At 40.9% G+C, this 25,865-nt stretch overlaps 1 protein-coding gene across 2 annotated transcripts in view; it reads left to right on the forward strand.

Moving 5' to 3' along the window:
* Window positions 1–6,615: 6,615 nt before the first annotated feature.
* The window catches only part of FZD6 (frizzled class receptor 6), a 44,604-nt gene continuing 25,354 nt past the window's right edge, over window positions 6,616–25,865 (forward strand). The window contains exons 1-2 of one of the 2 annotated variants that reach the window (XM_058698745.1): window positions 6,616–6,746; window positions 7,780–8,085. In XM_058698745.1, the coding sequence (XP_058554728.1) occupies window positions 7,909–8,085 (177 nt within the window). In that variant the 5' untranslated portion in view covers window positions 6,616–6,746; window positions 7,780–7,908. The remainder of the gene's footprint in view (window positions 6,747–7,779; window positions 8,086–25,865) is intronic. The other variant, XM_058698746.1, reaches the window with a different exon arrangement.

Here is a 25,865-nt window from a genome sequence, read left to right on the forward strand (position 1 = left end):
GGACCAGGCCAAGCAATGTGGGAGAAGCATTTCCTCTTCCCAGGAACTCCCTACTCCCATTTCCCCTCTGTCTTTGGCAGGAAGAGTCTCCAGGTGGGAGAAGGGTGGAGGGACAAAGAGTGGAAGGGCTTACTTTGGCTTAAAGATGTCTGCAAGAAGGACCTTGCCTGCACACATACTGCCCAGAGTTCGATTTTCCCTTAAATACACACCCACACGCATGCACACATACATACATAAATGTATTAAGTTTTGTTAAAGTTATGCAAACCAAAATTAACTAGTTCTATAAATGTATTATTGGTAAGAACATAAGTCAGCAGCGTCCCCTTTCACCATCCCCCCTTTCTTAGTGGAAATCAAGTCTCGTAATTGCTAGTAACTGCCTCAAACTCTACCTGAGTCATTCCATGTCCCTGGTCTCCATTGTACTATTTTCCTCCTTTCAGGAGGAATAAAGTCTGATTGTGAGGTTCTTGAAGCTTACACAATTTTAGGGACTCTTTTTTATCAAAAAGAACATAAGATTTCAAGTACAGAATTAGAGCTTTAGAAAGGTCCCTAAAGCTTAAGCTTCGTTAGCTTCATGGCACATCTCTGCCTCTGCCTTCAAATGAAAACACACATCTATTGTATTAAATGATCCTGTTGCCACCGTCTCCCCAGCCACGTGCCGTGTTTGGAACGCAAAATCTCTTCATAATTTTACAGTCAGGTTGTTCCTCAAAGCGCACTTCCTCTACAGAAGTTTTCTATTGAACTGCAAAAATAGTAATATTTCTCTAATTCCCCTTTCTCTAAAATTTAATTCTATATCTTCCCTCATTTGTCACCCTGTACCACACACTTATCCCATTGGTTTTTAAGGCAATTAAACAAATACATATAGTCATTAGCAGCCCGTGATGCACAATTGGGTGTGAAGTTGTTTTTGCGTATCAAAGGAAATGAATTTAGTTATTATCTGTATCACTAAGTTTGAGGCAGAGGCCCTTTCCTATATGCTAACAGCTTTAGAGGAAAGTAAGCATTTCTAATATTTGACTTAATACGACTGCTTTGCTAGAAAAAAAGTAAGATATTAAATATTAAAGATGACCAGATGGAAGCCACTGAAATCAACCGAACGGTAAGCTCACAGGCTCAAAGTGTAACCCAAAGCATTAGTGGAGCTGAAGCTGTTTTTCTCGAGCATTATGACTCTTTTTATTTGTAAATGACAATGCCAGAGCTCCAAAGACACAATCTTTTTTTTTTTTTTTTTTTTTTTTTTTTTTCAACGTTTTTTATTCATTTTTTGGGACAGAGAGAGACAGAGCATGAACGGGGGAGGGGCAGAGAGAGAGGGAGACACAGAATCGGAAACAGGCTCCAGGCTCCGAGCCATCAGCCCAGAGCCTGACGCGGGGCTCGACCTCACGGACCGCGAGATCGTGACCTGGCTGAAGTCGGACGCTTAACCGACTGCGCCACCCAGGCGCCCCCAAAGACACAATCTTTTACATCAAACTGTCATTCAAATATGCGGCTCCTTCCTGCACCATCATGTTACTGCTGAAAGTTTTACTTCCCGGTAATACTGGGGGTGGTAATTAGAAGGTGTATTATTTCTGGCCAACCACAATGGATACAACCGCCGCAGAAGGTTAATGGCAATGCTGCAAACACTGCGGCCATTAGCTGTTGGAGCAGGGAGCGCCGTGCGCTCCAAGCGAAAGTTTTCAAATAAAGGCTCTCCTCTACTTGGTGTTCGTAGACCCCCCTAAATGAAGTCAGTAAGCCGTCAGATTCACACATGTCACTTGGAGGGATTGCAGCCGTGGGCAGAGCTTTCCAGGGTTGGGCAAACAAGAGTTTAGGAGGCAACTTCTGGAGGGAAGGAGCCTTTGGAGCCCAAGTTCCTCTTTCCCTGTGTTGCCTTCTCTGTCTGCCTCTGCTCACCCAGACTCCTCCAGCTGGGGTCCTCCTGCTGCTGTTTGCTCCCTCAGCTCCTAAGGCCAGGACATCAGGTCAAAGGTCACGAGCAGGTCTACCCACATTACCTGGCCTGCTCCAGGCAAAAGTACCAAGGAGGACACCCTATTATATGTCTACATACTTAAAAGCCATAAATCAAGCTAATAAACTGTTAAATAAAATATATTCTGCCCCCTATCTTTATCATAAAATAATTTTTTTTAATGCATACAGCTATATTTTAATGAGTATAGGCAAATTACCAGAATGAAGAAATTTAACTGTGTGCCTATGCTTAGCCTGGTGATGGGCTGAAGATGTTTAGATAAGCAATAAAATAAAAACTTAACACAGTTTACAAATGATATATTTACTCCATAAAATTTATTTTCTTCTTTTCATCTTAGCGGAATCACTTAATTTTGTTATTATAATCAAGATTTTATTGTATTGTATTGTATTTACAATCAGTGTTTTGTTAATAATGCTGAATTACATAGCTTTCTTGAGTTACTGTAGCTCTTGGAACTTTTTAACATTTATTTATTTTTGAGAGACAGACAGAGAGAGACAGGGCACAAGCAGGAGAGGGGCAGAGAGAAAGAGGGAAACACAGAATCCGAAGCAGGCTCCAGGCTCTGAGAGCCTGACATGGGACTCGAACCCATGAACCACAAGATCATGACCTGAGTTGAAGTCGGATGCTTAACCGACTGAGCCACCCAGGCACATAGCTCTTGGAACTTTTGAACTTAATTTTACTTCAGAGAAATTTTGTTCTGCTAAAGCAGTAGCAACTGAAATAGTGATCAAATTCTTAAAGCAATACTTATTTCAGAAAATGAAGAATTGGGAGTTTCTGGTCTGGCATGTAAATAGCTTAGAAACCATCACTCCATCCTAACAAGTAAAAAGCTGAATAAACTGAAAATCAACAACTCTTCTGAGATCTGTCCGAGAATTGAGGACATAAAGAAAACAGCTGCTCCCCAAATTAGAAGACAGGCAGATACAGAGAATAATAACTAGCCAGAGCAGAAACCCGTGAGCAAAAACCTTCCAGGGTTTTTGTACCTTTCCAGGGTAACAGGTAGGGGATAGGAAAACCCGAACTATAATTGATGAATTGCTGGAGACTGAGTGTGGACAAGTCTGAGAGTTAAACGCGCCACTGGGGCCCAGTCTTTGGGGGACCCCACACTTGTCAGTTTCACTTCCTGAAGCTCTGCCAAGTTCTGACAATGACTATTGGAGAAAAGTCCCCTCCTGTCTGGCAGGGGAAGGAGGAAAGAAACCATATTGAAATTTGCCTTAACATCCTGTTCATCTTAATAGGATCTAACCTCTTGAGAAATTATTTTGCCAACACCTAACTTATTGGGATTTTATCAGAGCCTAACTGACCTGGGGGAAGAAAAACACCCAACCACACTCAGCCCACTCTGGCAATGTTGTCCCACCTGAGGGGAGTATATATAATCTGATAAGCAATTGTAAAGTTCACAGGTCCCCTAAAAGACTGAGACTTGATCATAGGTCTATACAATGCTTCCCCACTTCACCTCTACCTTATAGCACATCACTAAAGCCTTATTTACTGCAGTTCCTTTTTTCTAGTACATCATGTCTGGCTTTCCACAAAAAGTTACAGGGCATACTATAATGCAAAAAAAAAAAAAAAAAAAAAAAAAAAAAAACTTAGTCTGAAGAAACAGCAAGCCCCAGAACCAGACTCAGATATACAGAAATGATGGAATTGTCAGACTAGGAATTTAAAATAAGTATGATTAATATGCTAAGGGCTCTAAAGGAATAAGTAGATAGCATGCAAAACCAGATTGGTAATGTAAGCAGATACCAGCATACCTCAGAGATATTATGGGTTTGGTTTCAGACCACTGCAATTAGGCATACGTTGAACTAATGCAAGTCAAATCAATTTTTTTGGCTTCCTCGTGCATATAAAAGTCACGTTTATACTATGCTGTAGTCTAGTAAGTGTGCAATAGCATGGTCTGAGGAAACAATGTACATACCCTGATTAGAAAATACTGCTAAAAAATGCTAACCATGGTCTGAACTTTCAGTGAATCATAATCACTGATCGCATTTCACTGTAACAAATATTATAATAATGAAAAACTTTGAAAGAGTTCAAGAATTACCGGAATATGACACAGAGACATGAAGTGAGCAAATGCTGTTGGAAGAATGGTACCAATAGACATGCTCAACACAAGGACAGGTGCTGGGGTGTGGGGTGAGTTACCCTGCCCAGTGCGGGAAGCCTGGATAGAGTGTGTGTGTGTGTGTGTGTGTGTTGGAGGGTACAGTTATTTGTGATTGAGGGCCCACAGCCTTTCTCCTCTAGACATTCTGTTACCCTCCTGGTCCAGCTTTGTTCGTTATGAACAGAAATAGAGAGTCCAGAAATAGCAACGCATTTTTGACAAAGGAGCAAAGACAACACCTGGAGCAAAGATCATCTTTTATTTTTTTTATGTTTTATTTATTTATTTTGAGAGAGAGAGAAAGAGAGCATGAGCAGGGGAGGGGCAGAGAGAGATGGGGAGAGACAATCACAAGCAGGCTCCAAGCTGTCAGCGTGAAGCCTGATGCAGGGCTCAATCTTATGAACTGTGAGATCATGACCTGAACCAAAACCAAAAGTTGGATGCTTCACTAGCTGAGCCACCCAGGTGCCCGCAAAGATCACCTTTTCTTTCTTTTCTTTTTTCTTTTTTTTTCAGTATATGAAGTTTATGGTCAGATTGGTTTCCATACAACACCCAGTGCTCATCCCAAAAGGTGCCCTCCTCACTACCCATCACCCACCCTCCCCTCCCTCCCACCCCCCATCAACCCTCAGTTCTCAGTTTTTAAGAGTCGAAGATCACCTTTTCAATGAACAGTGCGGGGGCAACTGGACATCCACCTGGGAAACAATGAATCTGGTCACAGATCTTACACAAAATCTTCACAAAAATCAACGCCAAATGGATATAGACCTAAACGTAAAACACAAAGCTATAAAGCTCCTAGAAGATAACATAGGAGAAAATCTGGAAGCCCTTGGGTTTGGTGATGACTTTTTCTGTACACCAAAGGCACGATCCATGAAAGAAATAATTGATAAGCTGGACTTCATTAAAATCAAAACCTTCTGCTCTGCAAAGGGCGGTGTCTACAGAATTAGAAGATAAGCCACAGACTGGGAGAAAATATTTGCAGAAGATGTATCTGATGAAGGATTGTTATCCAAAATATACAAAGGACTCTTAAAAGCCAACCATAAGAAAACAGACAACTCAATTAAAAAAAAAACAGGACAAAGACCTGAACAGAAACCTCATCAAAGAAGATACACAGACGACAAACAAGTGCATGAAAAGATGTTCACATCATATGTCATCAGGGAAGTGCAAGTCAGGACAACAATGAGCTACCACTCTGATCCTATTAGAATGGCCAAGATCTGGAACACTGACAACACCAAATGCTGTGGAGGATATGGAGCAACAGGAAATGTCAAACTTCGCTAGGGGTGATGCAAGATGGAATAGACACTCTGGAAGACAGTTTGGCAGTTTCTTATAAAACTCAACATACTCTTACCTTATGATTCAGCAGTTGGGCTCCTTGGTATTTTCCCACAAGAGTTAAAAACTTAACATTGACACAAAAACCTGAATACAACTGGGGTTTATAGCATCTTTATTCACAATTGCCAAAACTTGGAATCCACCAAGACCTCCTTCCAGTAGGTGAATCGCGGTACGTCCAGACCATGGCAAATTTACTCAGCACTAGTAAGAAATGAGCTATCAAGCCGTGAGAGGAGTTGAAGAATCTTACTAAGAGAAAGAGGCCAATTTGAAAAGGCTACATATTGTACAATTCCAACTACATGCCACTCTAGAAAAGACACAACTATGGAGATGGTAAAAAAAACAAAAACAAAAACAAAAAACAAAAACAAAAACAAAAACAAAAAACCCAGCTTGTTAGGTCTTCGGAAGAAAGGAGAGATGAAGAGGTGAAGCACATGACAGTGTGGCATAGTTGGTACTAAAAACTAGGCTGACTTTTAAAGTGGTTCAACTTTCTATTACGGTTTTGTGTCAATAAAACTGTGGCACCTGCCAAGGCTGAAATCCCATTGCCACCTGTACCTCAGAATGAATAAAAGATTTTTTTTTTTTTTTAAGGACAGTTATCCAGGAAGTTACCCACTTTCCAGCTAAGGTCCCTTGGACAATTGACCTTAGAGAGCACATCAGTATACTCTGGTTTCTCTTCAGATCGTATACATCTTTCGCCTTTTACAGAGCACATCAGCCCCCTTTGAGAAATCTTGTGTCCTGAAACCCTTAATGCAGTGGGTTCTCCTAAAGGAAGCTTTATTTAGGGGATCACCAACAGCTTCAAAAAACCCTTCTAGGCTGAACCCCTCTGGACCCGAGGAATAGTCGTGTGCTGCGGGTACCGGAACAGGGGGCACGGTGGAGGGGACTTGCCGGCCGCACAGCGGGACCCGCAGCCCGACACCGGTCACTGGGGCGCCTGCCGGGCCCGCAGGGCAGGCGGGGTCGGGCGGAGGGCCAGGTCCTCCGCCGCCGCCGCCGCCGCCGCCGCCACCGCCACCACCACCACCGCGAGCCCAGACCTGCCCGCCCGACCTGACCGCGCAGTCTCGCGGGATCGCTCAGCTCTCGCTCCCGGTGCCGCTCCGGAGGCAGCTGGAGTTCCGGACGCTTCCCGGAGCCGTCTCAGGTCGCGGTGCGCGGACGGTAGGCTGGACGAGGACTGGAGGGAGGGCTGCCTCCGACCGCCGGCCGAGCTGAGGCTCCTCGAGCCGGCCGGACGGGGGGCCGGGGCCGAGTGGGTCCCGGGGAGAGCGAGGCGGGCCTCGGGGGCGCGCGCGGCGGGCTCGGAGCCACAGGTGCGGGGCGGGCGGCGGCGGGACAGGCCGCTCGGGCCAGAGTTTCCGCACGAGTTGGGGCCAGTTCCTGAAGGGCGCCGCCGGGTCCCCGCGCTACCGAGCGGGGCCGGGACGCTGCTGCCCGGCTCTAGGCCTGGGGCAGGTGCAGGGGTGTGGGGCGAGTTAGTCTGCCCCGCGCTGGAAGCCTGGGCACCCGGGGAGGGGGCGGGCGGGGGTGTTGGGCTGGGCGTGCGGTTATTCGCGATTCAGGGCCCAGACACTCCGTGGCCCTCCCGGTCCAGCTTGGCTCCTTTTCCCTTTCGCTCGCCCCTGCCCGGGAAAACGAATTTCGCTCCTCCGGGAGGAATCCTAGACGTCTCCCCCTAGTTGGCCTTTTGAAAAACAGAAAAGTATATTCCCCCAGAGACCGCCACAAAAACTGGCTCTTTGGAGTCCTTAAGTTTAAGAATTCATCAGATCTTAAGAAATTACCCTGGGACAGAATTTTCCTGTGCGTGGTAAGATACCCAACAGGGGCCTTAGATTTCACGATTTTATTAATACGTTGAACTTATTCCCAACCCCAGCATGACTTTTTTTTTTCCCTCCATCTCACTCATCCTCTGCCCCCCCCCCCCCTTTACCGGGTGTTCTAGACAGCATAAATGTTCTATCATCAGTTCCCTAGAGATGAGACTTGCTCAACAAATTACATATTCTGTGCCAAAGCAGGTGGAAGGTGTCTCCAAAGGACCGAATTTTCCGTCATTTTTCCAGTGTTAGTTATCCAGGGTCAAAATCTTAACTCTGCACTTTAATGTCCCTATTTGAGTTTGTGACAAATGTTGCAGATACACTCCCTCGGTTGTTTTTACAGTAATTGACCCAGAACTCATTTTCAGGAAAAGAACTTCCTTCAAAATGGTAAAATAACGAAAGAGGAATTTGAACATTTTATTTTCGGATGGAAATCAGAGAATGAAAAGAAAGATTAATCCAAGCCATGTGGTAAAACCAGGAATTTGAAGAAAATGGAAATGTTTCCATTTTTGTGGACGTGTATTTTTCTACCCTTCATACGAGGACACAGTCTTTTCACCTGTGAACCAATTACTGTTCCCAGATGTATGAAAATGGCCTACAACATGACATTTTTCCCTAATTTAATGGGTCATTATGACCAGAGTACAGCTGCTGTGAAAATGGAGGTGAGTATTTCTTCATATATTTATAAATTTTTTTTTTTCAACATTTTTTATTTATTTTTGGGACAGAGAGAGACAGAGCATGAACGGGGGAGGGGCAGAGAGAGAGGGAGACACAGAATCGGAAACAGGCTCCAGGCTCCGAGCCATCGGCCCAGAGCCTGACGCGGGGCTCGAACTCACGGACCGCGAGATCGTGACCTGGCTGAAGTCGGACGCTTAACCGACTGCGCCACCCAGGCGCCCCTCTTCATATATTTATAGAGAAATAGTTTATGCTCTGCTCTGGAATAAACTATAAATGTTGACTTTTTTTTTTTTTTTTTTTTTTTAAACACCGTAAGGGATTTCTTCAAATTGTGACAAGTCATATTTTGAATACATCCTTTTGAAAATTAATTCCTCCTACTAACTTAAATTTTGGGTAGATTTGTGGCCTTTGATAGTGGATTTGCTTAAGATAGGGTTTCTTTTACATGAAATGTAGTTATGATTTTGAAGTACCTTACACCTGGCAAATATTTTGCTTTCCTGAGTCAATTATGGTAGTTCCTCTAGAAATGTGAATTCTGAGTTTTTCCTAATTAAATGAACATATAATCTATATTGCCTGGACTAAAAGTGTCTGAACTACATACATACCTTGTCGTAAGTAGTTGTTAATGTTCACTTGGCACAGTTTTTCTGTGGTATATCAGTTGCTGGAAGATTTGGGGGCTGTAGATAGAGTTTTGCTGAAAAGTGACCTTTTTTTTTTTTTTTTTTTTTTTTTTTTCCAGCAGAACACTTAAGTAAAGATACCAGTTAAAAGAAACCACAAGTCTGGGGAGAGGCAAGTGACACTTAAGATTGCCTTAGGTGCCTTAGTTACCTGCCCCTGGTTTAGAGATATGCAGATTGCTAGGGAAGTGTGGGAAGAGAGTTACCTGTAGAGACAGGAACCTGCCCTGCCATACAGATCTGTTAGGTTGATAAGTCTCCTGAAAGAACATCCCTTTAGAGTGTTGCTAAGAAATGAAACCCTTACAGTTTTAATATAGACACTATAAAATCGATTAGTTTTGTTTTTGCACATTCAAGGCTTCCATTGTTGTTTCGTTGAATAGGGTTTCGACTACCTCATTGTAGATTCAGATCTAAAATAACAGAGCTTTTAAAGCTAAGTAGATGTACTTTAAAAGGATTTACAAATTACCTTATGGTAATCTTTCAGTGGTTTTTCAAACCAACGCAGAATATCCTTTTGAACACTGAACAAATGATGCAGTGATCGTTTCATTGATTAATCAGAACCATTTTGATAGTTTAATCTGATTAAAATAAAGTATGTAGTAGGAGTACCTTCAAAGAGTAATTATATAATTCATTCATGTTTTCTCTGATATGTTTTATAGCTCATGCCTTACCAAGTTCTTAAATATTTTTAAAATATTTATTTATTTATTTATTTATTTTTGAGAGAGAGCATAAGCGGGGGAGGGGCAGAGAGAGAGAGAGAGAGACAGACAGACAGACATAGAATCCCAATCAGGCTCCAGGCTCTGAGCTGTTAGCTCAGAGCCCAATGCTGGGCTCCAGCTCAGGAACCACAAGATCATGACCTGAGCCAAAGTCGTTGGCCACTCAACTGACTAAGCCACCCAGGTGCCCCCACAAAAAATTAAGAAATATATATATAAATAAAATGAGTAACATTACAAAAGAAACCAATTAAGAACCCCTGAACCCTGCATCATATAGGTTGAAGAAACTGAAGCTCAGAGAAGTTAGGATTTGTCCAAAGTCTAAGCCTATAATCTGACAGTCTTCTCTGTCAACATGGACCATAATGTCATCTTTTTTTTTTTTAATGTTTATTTTATTTTGAGAGATTGACAGAGTGTGAGCAGGGGAAGGGCAGAGAGAGAGGGAGACACAGAATCTGAAGCAGGCTCCAGGCTCGGAGCTGTTAGCACAGAGCCCAACGTGGGGCTCGAACCCACCAACTCTGAGATCATAACCTGAGCTGAAGTTGGATGCTCAACAGACTGAGCCACCCAGCCGCTCCCATAATGTCATCTTTAATGTTTATTTATTTTTGACAGAAAGACAGAGAGAGAGAGAGAGCGCGCGCGCGCGCGCACATGAGTAGGGGAGGGGCAGAGAGAGAGGGAGACCCAGAATTGGAAGCAGTCTCCAGGCTCTGAGCCGTAATGTCATCTTTAGATGTTTTTTTAGCCTTTGACCTTATTGGATAAAAAAAAGACAATATACCCTAACATTCAGAATGTGATGTATTAATATTAGTCTTTGCTGCTGCTTCGCAAACTTAATTTCTATAAAAATTAAACTGGGAATTTTGGTGTTTTTCTTAAACTGCTATTCAGACCAGACCTACCTCCCTTTCTCCTCCCTATCTGTGCCATGAATACAAAGTCTCAGTTTTCACCAGTCTCTCCCCCCTGGTGTCGTCAAAGTGATTTTATTATAAAACACATATCCAGGTGGCTCAGTCAAGTTGAACGTTGGACTTTGGCTCTGGTCGTGATCTCACAGTTTGTGAGTTTAAGCCCTGCCTGGGGCTCTGCGCTGACAGTGTGGAGCCTGTTTGGGATTCTCTCTGTCTCCTTCTCTCTCTGCCTCTGTCCTGCTCACTCTCTGTCTCTCAAAATAAATAAATAAACTTAAAAATAAAATAAAACGTATATCCATAGTCCACTTTGGGGTTAAAATTCTTCACCATTTCCTTAAAGCTGGAAGAATAAAGACCTGACTCTAGCGTAGTATGCAAGGCTCTTCATATGTGACCCTGCTCTCCTGTCCAGCTTCCTGTCTTGTCCCTTCTCATATTACATGATCTCCATCAGCCAAACTGACCTGTTTGTAGAACTCACATCCACATTACTCCCTCTCACTTCTCTACCTTTGCACACATTGTATTGGTTGCTTCCCAGGCTCTCTACCTATCCTTCACCGGCTCAGTTTCTGCAGGTCTCAGTTAAAGCAGTAACTCCGTGCTCAGTTTCTTTCATCTTTCTCCCAAGCATATGTAATCTGCTTACTTTCTACACTCTGATAGTACTTAGTATACAATGGTTCTTAAATACTTAACTACGCTGTATTGTAGTTATATGTGTGGTTCGCACTAGATTGCAAGTGTTGAGAGTAGGGATATTCATTTTTTTCCCCTAATGCCTAGTACAGTGCCTCAGAGCATGATAGATACACAGTAAAAGCTGAGTAAGTAAAAAGGTGGTGTTTCCTGCTCTAAAAAATCAACAAAGAGAATTTTACCTACAAATTTTTACCTTCCACCTCTGTCGTCTGCAGTGTCCAGGTGAAAGAAATTCTGATATTTTTAGGTGGTTTCATATCACCCACTTTGGTTCTACCTGAGCCTAGTTCTGATAAAATGTATCAGTTGACATCCTCTGTTTCCTCTAATATTTCCCATTTTAGCATGACACATGTTTCTTAGGATTCATTTAAAGAATTTTATTTTTAACCATTTATATTTATTTGTATGGAGTGCCAGAATTCATCTTTTGATTGGCCCACTGTATTATAAATCATATGTAACAGATTTTTTTCGAACATTGTACTGTAAACAAAACAAAAACACTGTATTACAATTCAGTCAAATACTAAGTTATAACTGCATATAGCTCAGCTTTTACTAAAAAAAAGGCATTTTACAGCTTCTTTAAAGAACAGATTGGGTTTTATACCTCCAACACAACTGTCTTCGATTATTGCTGGTCCCTGTTGAATTTCCTGTGTTCCATATGAATTAATGTTAGGATGAGGGGCTGAAGAATTATCAGCTGATTATGGCAACCAGTTGTGTCTTCTTAGCCACCAAGAATTCCTTATGTCAAATGATCTATCTTCTCTTAGTTTTCATTTTGTATGAGGGCTGTCCTGTTTTATAGAATTCGTAGTATCTGCTATGAGTGCTCATCTGTGATTATATGAGATGGGTTTAGAGCAGTGGTTCTCAAAGTTCACTTCATAGACCAGCAGCTTGTGAGCTTGTTAGAAATGCAGTTCATGGACCCCATCTCACCCAGTGAACCATGATCTGTGAAGATGGAGCCCAGGAAACTGTGTCTCTTATGCATGTTAAAATTTGAGACCCATTGGTTTAGAGCAAGGAGTGCAAACTTGTAAAATAATAAATATTTTTGGCTTTGCAAACCATACAGACTCTGTCACAGCTATTCAACTCTGCAATCGCAGGAAAAAAAAAAAGCAGCCATAAACAATATGTAAACAAATGAATGTGGATGTGCTTCAGTGAAACTATTTACAAAAACAGGCAGTGGACTGGTTTTGGCCCACAGCCTGTAGTTTGCTGAACCTGGTTTAAGGTATTTGAAAGTGTTCTTAAGGATTATAAACACAGAGCATGTACTAAGTAAACATTATTATGCATTCTTGTTAATATGTTACCTGAGCTATATGTAATTTACTTTCCGCATAAATTTTTCTTAGGCCAAATTTATCACAGACCACTGACTGGGATATTCTGGTTCTTTGGTTTTGTTTCAGAGATTGCTTGAAATAAGGGACTTAAGTTTTTTTTCCTTATTTTGTTATCTGAAGCTGAAGTCATTTGTATTGCAAAGAGTTAATTTACAATTCTGAATAGTAACTTGGCTTGGTAATGAAAAGGATGTTGTACAGCCTAACTCTCCCAAGTAGAAAAACAAATGGCTGCTGATTTTCCATTGTGTTCCTTTTTGTTTCATATCTAGAGCATTGTTTCCCAAATTGTGAGGTTGATGTCCCTTGAGAGACTGATTTCATCCAGAAAGAGCTGAGACTGATCTAGGGAAAATGGAAACAGGAATATTGTATTTTTCTTTTTGAATTGCCTTCATTGAGCTCTAAGCAAAAGCAAAGTCATGTATTGTGTTTGGAACAGCATGTGGTCGTTCCACTTTTGAAAGGTCTAAAGGGAAGGGAGCCAAAAAAACCTCTTTCCTTTCCACCTGTTAATATGCACTCCTAAAATGTCTCTGTTCAATTAAAAATAAAGAGATGAAGAAAACCTGTATAAACAGACTTATAAGGAAAAAAAACCTATTTCTGTTGGGCAGTGGTTTTTTTTTTTTTTTTTTTTTTCAACGTTTTTTATTTATTTTTGGGACAGAGAGAGACAGAGCATGAACGGGGGAGGGGCAGAGAGAGAGGGAGACACAGAATCGGAAACAGGCTCCAGGCTCCGAGCCATCAGCCCAGAGCCTGAGCGGGGCTTGAACTCACGGACCGCGAGATCGTGACCTGGCTGAAGTCGGACGCTCCACTGACTGCGCCACCCAGGCGCCCCGGGCAGTGGTTTTTAAACATTTTCACTTTCCTGCTTTTAGAGTCTAGTGGACCCCTTCGTTTCCTCTTTATTCTCTACTCTTCTATCCCCATACACAAGAAAATGTTTAGTGTGACTAACTTTTGTTTTCAGGGAAGACTTTCTGAAAATAGCTGCGACGATTCTGAAAGTGAGTTGTTGAGTCATTCAAAATGAAATAGATATTGAAAAGTGTTGCAAGTCAGGTGTGTGTATAGTGGCTACTATTGTGTTTTAAATGTAGAAGTCGCAAGCTTAACTTCCTTTGTGATGTTGTGTTGCAGTAATAGAAAGCGTTATGACTGTTTCCAAGTCTGCGGAATCAGGATTAGACCTGTAGGTAACCAGAGAACAGTAGTTCTCCCGGGAGGCTCTGCTGATAGGCACCAGGTTCCTGCAGGGCCGTTCCTTGCTATCCCACAGTCTAGGATATTACTGGTTATGCCTTCGGGAGAGCCTATCCATACAGGAACATGGTTCTTTCAGACTCTGGGAAGACTGTTATGTTGTGGTTATTTCCTTTCCTTGAGAATGTGGCATGTAGATAATGAAGCTTTATTACTCTAGTTTGTGTATTTGTCCTGTATGCATTCCTTAATATTTGTTGAATGTGTACCTGAATGCGTAGTTTCCCTGGAATTAGAGTTTTTCCAAGTTACAAGTTTTAAATTAAAAAATTGACTCTTTATTGGACAGATTCTTTTGTAGTGCCAATCAGTTACTATGTATATTTGTCTAATTTCCAAAACAAACACTCTTTTGGAGAAATAATTTAAAATTTATACTGCTGCCTGCTAAGAACTGCCGTGAAAATAACAAGTATTCCCATTATGGAAATAATGCAAATTCCTGCTTTTAATTCTTGTATTCTAGGCTCCGCTTTGTATTTTTTAAAGAATCTCACTTTCCTGGCATTGGTCACATTCATGAAAATAATTGAAAAAGTTTGCATCACTTTATTATATAGTAGTCCGTTGACATTCTCAAAGAATTTACTTGAGATCTCTGTAACCACTTTAAAAGTACTCTCTGAAATGTAAACTTAATTTAAGGAGCTCTGTAGATCTTTAGTGACTCTGTTGTCTAGCCAAGACCTATCACTTTCTTTAGTTGTTTTTTAGATTTCTTCACTTTCCCTCAATTTTCATTACCATTACTAGAAGTTGGCTTTGTTTTGATGCCTTTTCAAGTAAGGAATAAAGGAATAAATACTATTTTAAAATGAGTAAATATACTCATAAAATAAAAATAAATAAATAGGGAATAAATAAGAAATTTATCACTCCTTGAGAATTACTTGTGTAAGTCACTGTGGGTAGAAAGCACGGATCCTGAGCTGAGAATCAGATGCCTTGCGGTGCCTGGTCTCATTTAGTAGTAAAGTGGCTTGCTTGCTTGCTTGCTTCCATGTGGGATTCATGTTTCAGCAAAGAGACAAATGTTTATGTATCTCTGTCTTTAGTACTAAGGGAGTCAAGGCATAGCTAAGATACTGCCACAGGAGCAGTCTGCTTTTATATATATATATATTTTTTTTTTTTTTTTAATTTTTTTAATGTTGCTTTCTGAGACGGAGAGAGACAGAGCATGAGTGGGGGAGGGGCAGAGAGAGAGAGGGAGACACAGAATCGGAAGCGGCTCCCGGCTCTGAGCTGTCAGCACAGAGCCCGACGTGGGGCTCGAACTCACAAACCGTGAGATCATGACCTGAGCCGAAGTTGGTCACTTAACTGACTGAGCCACCCAGGCGCCCCTGCTTATATATTTTTTAAAAATAAAAATGTTTTTCTTCTTTTGATCCCTCTCTAGTAGAATGCTAACCCAAGCTTTCTCTTTGGGTTAGAATGCCACCAACTCCAGGCTTATGATTCCTTCCATTGCCACGTCATAGCATGGGGAGCTAGCTGGTGTGTTTCCAGGAAAAGATGGTAGCGTGGCAGAAGCAGGCATTTTGAGAGTGTAAGCAGTATGTTCATGCTGCTTTCCCATGTCTTTAATATCTGCTCAGCCCAGGCCACTTGAAGATGGAATGCTGTTGGGTACACCTGATGTTATGAGTAGGTGAGTTAGATAGTACCCAATGTATAAGAGGTAACTAGGCATGTTATCTCTAGATGTCCCATAGTCATGTCCTGTTTCTATCAGGAACTATTAGCAAAACCAAGGTGGAAGGTCCTTTTATTTATTTAGGGCTAATATTGGAATCCTCATTGGATGTATATCTATGGCCTTATCAGCTTTTATGTCCTAAATATGATGGGCCAGTGTGATGTCCTAGGAAATAGCAATATGGTTAGAGTCTCTGACAATGAAATTGAGGCACAGAGCTGAAGAGCTGATGTTATTCTAAGGTGGTGCTTCTGAAACTTTGGTGTGCATGAGAATCATCTGAAGGGCTTGGTAAAACGCAGATTGCTGCTCCCACCCCCTTCCTGAAACTGTAGGTCCTTGGTGGGATGGAGAATGTGCATTTCTTTCTTTTTTTTTTTTTTTATAATTTTGTTGACATTTATTTAACCTTGAGAGACAGAGACAGAGCATGAGCAGGGGAAGGGCAGAGAAAGGGAGACACAAAATCCAAAGCAAGCTCCAGGCTCTGAGCTGTCAGTGCAGAGCCTGACACACGGCTCGAACCCATGAACTGTGAGATCATGACCTGAGCCATAGTCGGCCGCTTAACCCACTGAGCCACCCAGGTGCCCCGAGAATTTGCATTTCTAACAAATGCCTTTGGGATGCTGCTGCTGTTTTTTCAGGGACCACTCTTAGAGAACCACTGCTCTAAGGCAAGTTGGTAAAGATGTGTTGTCATCCTTCCTAGATAAAAGTAAATGGCTTTTGGAGGAAAAAAGCATTGGCCAGGTTAGCATGGGCCTGCATATGAAGTGCCAAGGTGGTACTGATTTGCTGCAGTAAAGAGACCACATCTGGAAAAGCATCTGAGCCCTTTGATTAAGGTTTAAGACAATCTATTAATAATATATTCAGTTGTACTGGGAAGTTACAATGGACAGGTGCTAAGAATTACATCCCTAAATATGTTTTTGATGATGTTACTAGTCTCTGGAAACCCTCTCTGGCTTGCATTACTGCTTTCGATTTTCTCTCATGGTAGAGGGAGACCTCTCATTTGACCTCTTCTACCACAATAATGTTTATCCAAGAAGCCAGTTTTGTGATTGTGCTATTGCTAAATACAGCAATTTGAAGTATACATGTGTGGACTTGGGAAATTACAATGGGTTGAGTTTGGGCTCCCACTAAGCTTCTGTCATAAGCCCATTTATCATCTGACCTTCAGAAGCCTAGTTTATGAAACTAGCACATTGAATCTAGAATGAATACAGCCATATCAGTGTGTCTTAGCACTGTCTGAAATTATGTTCTTTCCTCCTTAATCCAGCACACTCAGAAACCAATGTAAGTGAACAATGTCTTACAAGTAATGTATGCTCCTGTTTTCCAGATTTGCTTTTGACTTGACCCTCCCAGGGCATGCTAGGGTAGAACTATGCTTATGGGTTGAGACATTGAAGAACAGTAGGGATGTGGTATGAAGCTATTTATTTTCCTCTTACAAAGTAAATCTTTCAGGTGAGGAGTATCTGCCTTGACAGACCGGGGATGAGGGTCTGCTTTGAGGTCTTCAGGTTTAGAGCATCGTGTGAATCTCTGAACCTTGTCTTGTATCCCCACTTAAGATCGGGGGCTCCCACGGCTTTCAAATCACAATAACTCTTGATTTCTTGTGTGAAAGGGTAGCAAATTTAACTAATGTAATTTGGCAACATGCAGGATCAAACTGTGCATTTGGTTTTCAACGTCTTAAACCTTAAGTCTTTTTGATCCTTGTATTTCACTCCACACCTCCAGCCAAGAATTTAGGAATGTCAGTTTGTCACTCTTTTCTTTTCCTAGGCTAAACACTGCCATTAGAGGCACTAGGGGCACTAGAGGCACTCACCTCAGCCCACCATCCTTGAATATTTCATGCTTTTCATACTATTTTCTGCCTCTCTGGCAGTAGCCACTCAGCCTTACTTTTACTGGGCATATCATTCTAAGACATTCTGGGAATCTAAGTGATTACAAGGATAATGCAACTAGCTGCCGTATACCCTGGGTTGCCAGACTTCCATTTCCAAATGCTGGTAGAATGGTTCAGCAGAATGGTTCACTGCTTTTGGCCCCAATTAGGTCAGAAGACCAGTTCTAGAATTCCTCCCATTTCACTGAGGTCACTTACATCCCATTCCTTACGTAATTGCTGTACCAGTCAGTCTTTTTGGCTGCAAACAATAGAAACCAGCTTTGACTAACTTAAGCAGAAACTGGATGGGTATTAGATAGCTTCTTCAGTCACAGGGGAGACTGGAGAACCAGGTTCAGAATATAGAGAGGAGCAAAGGGAACCAGGACACAGCTAAGATCATGCCATATGATCAGTCTGTCACCAATGCCATGGAATATCCAAATGGCCACGTTTAGATTATGTGCCTATGTGTTTATTAGAAGATTGCACCCCTGCATCCCTTCTTCAGTTTCTGTAGCATCTCACCTACTTTGGGACTCCCCAAAATAGGGCTGCTGCGCAGATGGAAATGATAAGCATTCACCCGAGAGCTCAGTGCAAGACAGTATTACTGATCAAGGAGAAAAGGTCATTGTAGTACCTACAGTTGTTTTGAAATTTATGTCCAGCTCTGCTACGCAAGACTTTGTTACCTTCTTCATAAACTTTTTGAGTCATGAAATGTCCTCAGAGACCATCCATCAGTTCATCACTCTCATCTTACTGATGGATGGTCTGAGACTGAACACAGAAAATGATCTGCTGAAGGTGGCACTAGTAGTTAATGGCAAAGCTGGAACCAGAATTAGGATGCTGGCATTATACCAGGCAAAGGATCATATAAACTACTTTGCATATTTTGGTTCTTATTGTCTATTTATCATAGTTAGACTCTGGTTATATTTCAGAATGGAGGCATCAGTTGCCTTCTTAATTGCCCTCTTCTTCCTCATCTCTGTTAGTACTAATAGTATCTACCACAGGATTTCTGCCAGGGACCATTTCCTTAAAGGAGCCTACCTTTTATTTCTCTGAATGTTAAAACTATAATCAACTGGACTATTTGAGTTACTATTCAATAGTTATTATTGAATTGATATTTTATGTTGTGGTTAGTCACTCGATGAGTTTCTGAGCCTTTGAAAATGAAATATGAAAAAGAGAAATTCATGAGTGAGACCATGAAGGCCCTGAGTTACCTACTGAGAGATTTGAAGGAGGTGTGTCACTAAGGGGGGAAGGAAGAGCAGACCGATGAGACTAGGGAATTTAAATCTTTGCTCAGTTCACATATTTAAATAGCACTTGTCCTGCTGTATATAAATACCAGTTTAATAATATGATGGAATTCTGATTATAAGATTTATGGACATAAGAAATGTCATAGTCAAGGGGCACCTGGGTGGCTTGGTTAAGCGTCCAGCTTTGGCTCGGGTCATGATCTCATGGTCTGTGATTTTGAGCCCCACGTCAGGCTCTGTGCTGAGAGTTCAGAGCCTGGAGCCTGTTTTGGATTTTGTGTCTCTCTCTCTCTCTCTCTCTCTGCTCTCTTGCTGCTTATGCTCATGCTCTGTCTCTCAAAAATAAATAAACATTAGAAAATTAAAAAAAAAAAAAAGAAATGTCATAGTCAAGTTAGTAGTTTTTCCATCTCTGGGGGTTTGGTTTCTGAGAAGCCTAGGACATTTTGTGGAAAACCATAAATGATTCCTATTGAGTTTTTTTTTAGTTCAAAGGATCAGGGAAATACACTCGTTCCACTTACTCTGTTTTCAGTTGATTGGGATGAGTGCAATAATAGGCCGACTACCCATTATTTGAAGTGCTCTTATTTGTTCCATAATGATTTGTTTAAAAAAATTACCTGCATCAGGAGGTACTTGCACCATCTATAATGTGATAAATGTAGTTCGAGGTTTTGTACTCTTTGATTGTTTGTCCTGGGAACATTTATTTTTTTCAAACTGAAGACTTTCGTTTCAGATAGAAGATTACCTGTCCTCTTTTGGTATCTTTTGTTTACCCTTCATCTTCATTGGTCTTCTTGCCCATCTTGTGAGGGGTAGTTTTCAGTTAGAGCTGGGTAGTAGTGTAGTGTCAGAGTTCAAAGAGGATGCACTCTGCAGTCTTACGGGCCCAGGCTCACCTCCTGGTTGCTACTTAGGACACTTGATGTTCTTAGAGGCTGTTTCATCATCTGCAAGGTAGAGATAAGAACATCTCTCTCATAGGATTGTTGTAAAAAGAATTGGGGTAGGAAAAGCACAGTGTCCAGTTAATGGCAAGTGCTGAATAAATCAAAATTCTAATTTACTATCAGTACCTATAGAATTGGTAAAAAGTAGCATTAGATAAGAATATGGGCACTTAAATTCTAATTCAGGCTAGATTTGGGGATTTCAACAACAACTTCAATAAGCAGTCGGATTCTGTTTACTCACTTATAATCTGAGGGTCTGGATCAGGTTATTGGTTTTCAGACTGTGATCTCTGGAAGTGCTTTGAGGTCACTGGCAGGGAAGGGGAGCAGTGAGAGGTATCTCAGAGGGAGGGCTTCCTTTTCAGCCAGAGCAGCTGCACTTTTATTTATTTAATATATTGGGCTTCTTTGTAATCTCTTATTTAAAGAAAATCTTACTTGGCAAAATACACACGCACACACACACACACTTTTTGAAAATAATAGACTTAAAAGTCCACTAAAGTCCCTTCCAAGTTTAAATTCTTTATGTCTATTAGTTTGCAACCACTTGAAAGTGGTCCAAGCTGGATCCGACCCAAAGTGTCTTATTTTGTCCTGTATGGTATTTTAAATATTTATATTAAAGTGACAAAATTTAAAATTTGGAGATTTGAACATAAAAATCTAGATTCTAGCTCTCTTATGAAAAATTGATATATCTGATAATTCTGTGTCCCCATTTTCAAATAACAGTCTGTTAGAGTTGAATGGCAGCTGCTACCAACTACTCCTGCTATCTTCTGCCCCTCCGAATTTACCTGCCTAGCCCCTGCAGGTATTTGAGTTTTCAGTGTCTGATTTATTCTCTGCACATTGCATACACACAAACTAGTATTATTGGATTAATCAGTGTTGACATTCTAGAAGAATTAAACAAAGGATGCGACTTGTAAGGAAATGACTTGCCCTGTGAGGAAATTATTTTAATACAGCAAAAGTACATGTGTCACTTTTATTCTGCCTGCCCTTAAACTGGATAATAAATAGTTCTTAAGTGCTGACCATCAATTTATCCTGGCTGTTGCAGTATGACTCCTGAGTTAGGAGAATTAAACATAGTATATTTTAATTCTTTCCAGTATAGAGTCTCATTAACAGACACTCAAAAATTTTAGGAACCAGGCATTTTGGGAGTAAATAAGGAAGTAAGTGTTACCAGTTGCCCATGCTTCTTCCAACTCTGTCCCAGAATGGATACTCAACACAGTCTGGGCATTCTCCCTCTTGGGATACAGAAACTTGAGAAAAGTCCTCTGCTGTTCTCTAACAACTTCCTCTTAGGCAGCAAAGGGTCAATCTCAGCATCATTCATACAAGGGAGATGTGGAACACCACCTGTGGTGGCCCTGTCTTTGCTCAGTCACTTTGCCCCATCAAGACAGGGTGGACTCTCCACTGGTCCAACGTCCTTTAAAGCTCTTGTTCCCTAATTGTTGGGTGTGGGTTCTATATGTGCCCTTTAAATCAGACGTGTTAATTGTAGTGTTGTAATCACATCTCATATTTATTTATTAATTTTTTGTATGTTCTTTCACTTACTAAGAAATATGTATTGAAATTTCTCATTAAGATCATGGAATTCTCCATTTATCCTTGTAGTTTTGTTGCTTTTCACTTTACACATTTTGTGCTATTTTATTAGTGTATACAGTGCTCAGCAATATATTGTAAAGTGTATTTGTTGCATTTTATCCAGAATCTGAATGTTTTGTGGCAGGAGATATTTAGTTGGTCACACTGCCAGAAAGTAGAAGTCCTCATTGTCCTTTTTTTTTTTTTTTTTCATTTCTTACATTCCTTCAGTTGCTCAGTATCATGTCACATTTTCATATTATTTGGTTAATTTTAATTCCAGTGTAGTTATCATACAGTGCCATATTCCTGTGTACAATATAGCGATTAAGCAGTTCCGTATATTACTCTGTGCTTATCAAAATAAGTATACTCCTGAATCCCCATCACCTGTTTCACCCATCCCCCCAACTGACCTCCCTCTAGTAACTATCTGCTGTTCTCTGTAGTTAAGAGTGTGTTTTTTTGGTTTGTCTCTTTTTTCCTTTGTTCCTTTGTTTTGTTTCTTAAATACCATATATGAGTGAAACCATATTTGTGGTTTATGACTGGCTTATTTCATTTAGCATTATACTCTCTAGAGCCATCCACAGTGTTGTAAATAGCAAGATTTCATTTATTTTTATGGCTGAATAATATTCCACCACACATACATACATACATACATACATACATACATACCACATCTTCGTTATCCGTCCATCTACTGATGGACACTCAGGCTCCTTCCATAATTTGGCTATTGTAAATATTGCTGTAGTAAACAAAGGGGTACATATATCCCTTCAAATTAGTGTTTTTGTATTCCTTGGGTAAATACCTACTGGTGCAATTTCTGGATCATAGGGTAGTTCTGTTATTTATTTTTTTTCCATACTGTCTTCCATAGTGGCTGTACCAGCTTGCATTCCCACCAACAGTGCAAAAGGGTTCCCCTTTCCCCACATCTTCACCAACAGTTGTTTTTCCTGGAGTTTTTTTTATTTTAGCCATTCTAACAGATATCATTATGGTTTTGATTTGTATTTCCCTGACGATGAATGATGTTGAGCAACTTTTCATGTGTCTGTTGGCCATCTGTATATCTTCTTTGGAGGAATGTCTGTTCATGTCTTCTGCCCATTTTTCACTTGGATTGTTTGGGTTTTTTTTGGTGTTGAGTTATATTGGTTCTTTTATATATTTTTGATACTAATCCTTTATTGGATATATCATTTGCAAATATACACTCCAATCAGTAAGTTGTCTTTTAGTTTTGATAGTTTCCTTTGCTGTGTAGAAGCTTGCTTTCTTTCTTTCCTTCTTTCTTTCTTTCTTTCTTTCTTTCTTTCTTTCTTTCTTTCTTTCTAGGAACATATATTTTTTTAATGTTTATTTTTGATAGAGAAAGAGAGCACAAGTGGGGGAGGTGCAGAGAGAGAGGGGGTGACAGGATTTGAAGCAGGCTCCTGCTGACGGCAGAGAGCCCAATGCGGGGCTCAAACTCATGAACAGTGAGATCATGACCTGAGCCGAAGTCAGATGCTTAACTGACTGAGCGACCCAGGTGCCTCATTTTTTATTTTGACGTACTCCCAATAGTTTATTTTTGTTTTTATTTCTTTCACCTTAGGAGATATAGCTAGAAAGATGTTGTTATGGCTGATGTCAGAGAAATTACTGCTTGTGCTCTCTTTTAGGATTTTTATGGTTTCAGGTCTCACATTTAGGTCTTTAATCCACTTGAGTTTGTTTGTTTGTTTGTTTGTTTATTTATTTATTTATTTATTTATTATATGAAATTTATTGTCAAATTAGTTTCCATGTAACACCCAGTGCTCATCCCAAAAGATGCCCTCTTCAATGCCCATCACCTCCCCTCCCCTCCCTCCCCCCTCCCCCATCAACCCTCAGTTTGTTCTCAGTTTTTAAGAGTCTCTTATGCTTTGGCTCTCTCTCCCACTCTAACCTCTTTTTTTTCTTTTTTTTCCTTCCCCTCCCCCATGGGTTTCTGTTAAGTTTCTCAGGATCCACATAAGAGTGAAAACATATGGTATCTGTCTTTCTCTGTATAGCTTATTTCACTTAGCATCACACTCTCCAGTTCCATCCATGTTGCTACAAAGGGCCATATTTCATTCTTTCTCATTGCCACGTAGTACTCCATTGTGTATATAAACCACAATTTCTTTATCCATTCATCAGTTGATGGACATTTAAGCTCTTTCCATAATTTGGCTATTGTTGAAAGTGCTGCTATAAACATTGGGGTGCAAGTGTCCCTATGCATCAGTACTCCTGTATCCCTTGGGTAAATTCCTAGCAGTGCTATTGCTGGGTCATAGGGTAGGTCTATTTTTAATTTTTTGAGGAACCTCCACACTGTTTTCCAGAGTGGCTGCACCAGTTTGCATTCCACCAGCAGTGCAAGAGGGTTCCCGTTTCTCCACATCCTCTCCAGCATCTATAGTCTCCTGATTTGTTCATTTTGGCCACTCTGACTGGCGTGAGGTGATATCTGAGTGTGGGTTTGATTTGTATTTCCCTGATGAGGAGCGACGTTGAGCATCTTTTCATGTGCCTGTTGGCCATCCGGATGTCTTCTTTAGAGAAGTGTCTATTCATGTTTTCTGCCCATTTCTTTTTTTTTTTTTCCCCAATATATGAAATTTATTGTCAATTGGTTTCCATACAACACCAAGTGCTCATCCCAAAAGGTGCCCTCCTCAATACCCATCACCCACCCTTCCCTCCCTCCCACCCCCCATCAACCCTCAGTTTGTTCTCAGTTTTTAAGAGTCTCCTATGCTTTGGCTCTCTCCCACTCTAACCTCTTTTTTTTTTTTCCTTCTCCTCCACCATGAGTTTCTGTTAAGTTTCTCAGGATCCACATAAGAGTGAAAACATATGGTATCTGTCTTTCTCTGTATGGCTTATTTCACTTAGCATCACACTCTCCAGTTCCATCCACGTTGCTACAAAGGGCCATATTTCGTTCTTTCTCATTGCCATGTAGTACTCCATTGTGTATATAAACCACAATTTCTTTGTCCATTCATCAGTTGATGGACATTTAGGCTCTTTCCATAATTTGGCTATTGTTGAGAGTGCTGCTATAAACATTGGGGTGCAAGTGCCCCTATGCATCAGTATTCCTGTATCCCTTGGGTAAATTCCTAGCAGTGCTATTGCTGGGTCATAAGGTAGGTCTATTTTTAATTTTTTGAGGAACCTCCACACTGTTTTCCAGATGGCTGCACCAGTTTGCATTCCCACCAACAGTGCAAGAGGGTTCCCGTTTCTCCACATCCTCTCCAGCATCTATAGTCTTCTGATTTGTTCATTTTGGCGACTCTGACTGGTGTGAGGTGATATCTGAGTGTGGGTTTGATTTGTATTTCCCTGATGAGGAGCAACGTTGAGCATCTTTTCATGTGCCTGTTGGCCATCCGGATGTCTTCTTTAGAGAAGTGTCTATTCATGTTTTCTGTCCATTTCTTCACTGGGTTATTTGTTTTTCGGGTGTGGAGTTTGGTGAGCTCTTTATAGATTTTGGATACTAGCCCTTTGTCCGATATGTCATTTGCAAATATCTTTTCCCATTCCGTTGGTTGCCTTTTAGTTTTGTTGATTGTTTCCTTTGCTGTGCAGAAGCTTTTTATCTTCATAAGGTCCCAGTAGTTCATTTTTGCTTTTAATTCCCTTGTCTTTGGGGATGTGTCAAGTCAGAAATTGCTACGGCTGAGGTCAGAGAGGTCTTTTCCTGCTTTCTCCTCTAGTGTTTTGATGGTTTCCTGTCTCACATTCAAGTCCTTTATCCATTTTGAGTTAATTTCTGTGCAAGGTGTAAGAAAGTGGTCTAGTTTCATTCTTCTGCATGTTGCTGTCCAGTTCTCCTAGCACCATTTGTTAAAGGGACTGTCTTTTTTTCATTGGATATTCTTTCCTGCTTTGTCAAAGATTAGCTGGCCATACTTTTGTGGGTCTAGTTCTGGGGTTTCTATTCTATTCCATTGGTCTCCGTGTCTGTTTTTGTGCCAATACCATGCTGTCTTGATGATGACAGCTTTGTAGTAGAGGCTAAAGTCTGGGATTGTGATGCCTCCTGCTTTGGTCTTCTTCTTCAAAATTACTTTGGCTATTTGGGGCCTTTTGTGGTGCCATATGAATTTTAGGATTGCTTGTTCTAGCTTTGAGAAGAATGTTGGTGGAATTTTGATTGGGATTGCATTGAATGTGTAGATAGCTTTGGGTAGTATTGACATTTTGACAATATTTATTCTTCCAATCCATGAGCAGGGAATGTCTTTCCATTTCTTTATATCTTCTTCAATTTCCTTCATAAGCTTTCTATAATTTTCAGCGTACAGATCTTTTACATCTTTGGTTAGATTTATTCCTAGGTATTTTATGCTTCTTGTTGCAATTGTGAATGAGATCAGTTTCTTTATTTGTCTTTCTGTTGCTTCATTATTAGTGTATAAGAATGCAACTGATTTCTGTACATTGATTTTGTATCCTGCGACTTTGCTTAATTCATGTAACAGTTCTAGCAGACTTTTGGTGGAGTCTGTCGGATTTTCCATGTA

Source organism: Neofelis nebulosa, chromosome 14, assembly GCF_028018385.1.
Source record: "Neofelis nebulosa isolate mNeoNeb1 chromosome 14, mNeoNeb1.pri, whole genome shotgun sequence".
In the NCBI taxonomy this organism is placed as follows: domain Eukaryota; kingdom Metazoa; phylum Chordata; class Mammalia; order Carnivora; family Felidae; genus Neofelis; species Neofelis nebulosa.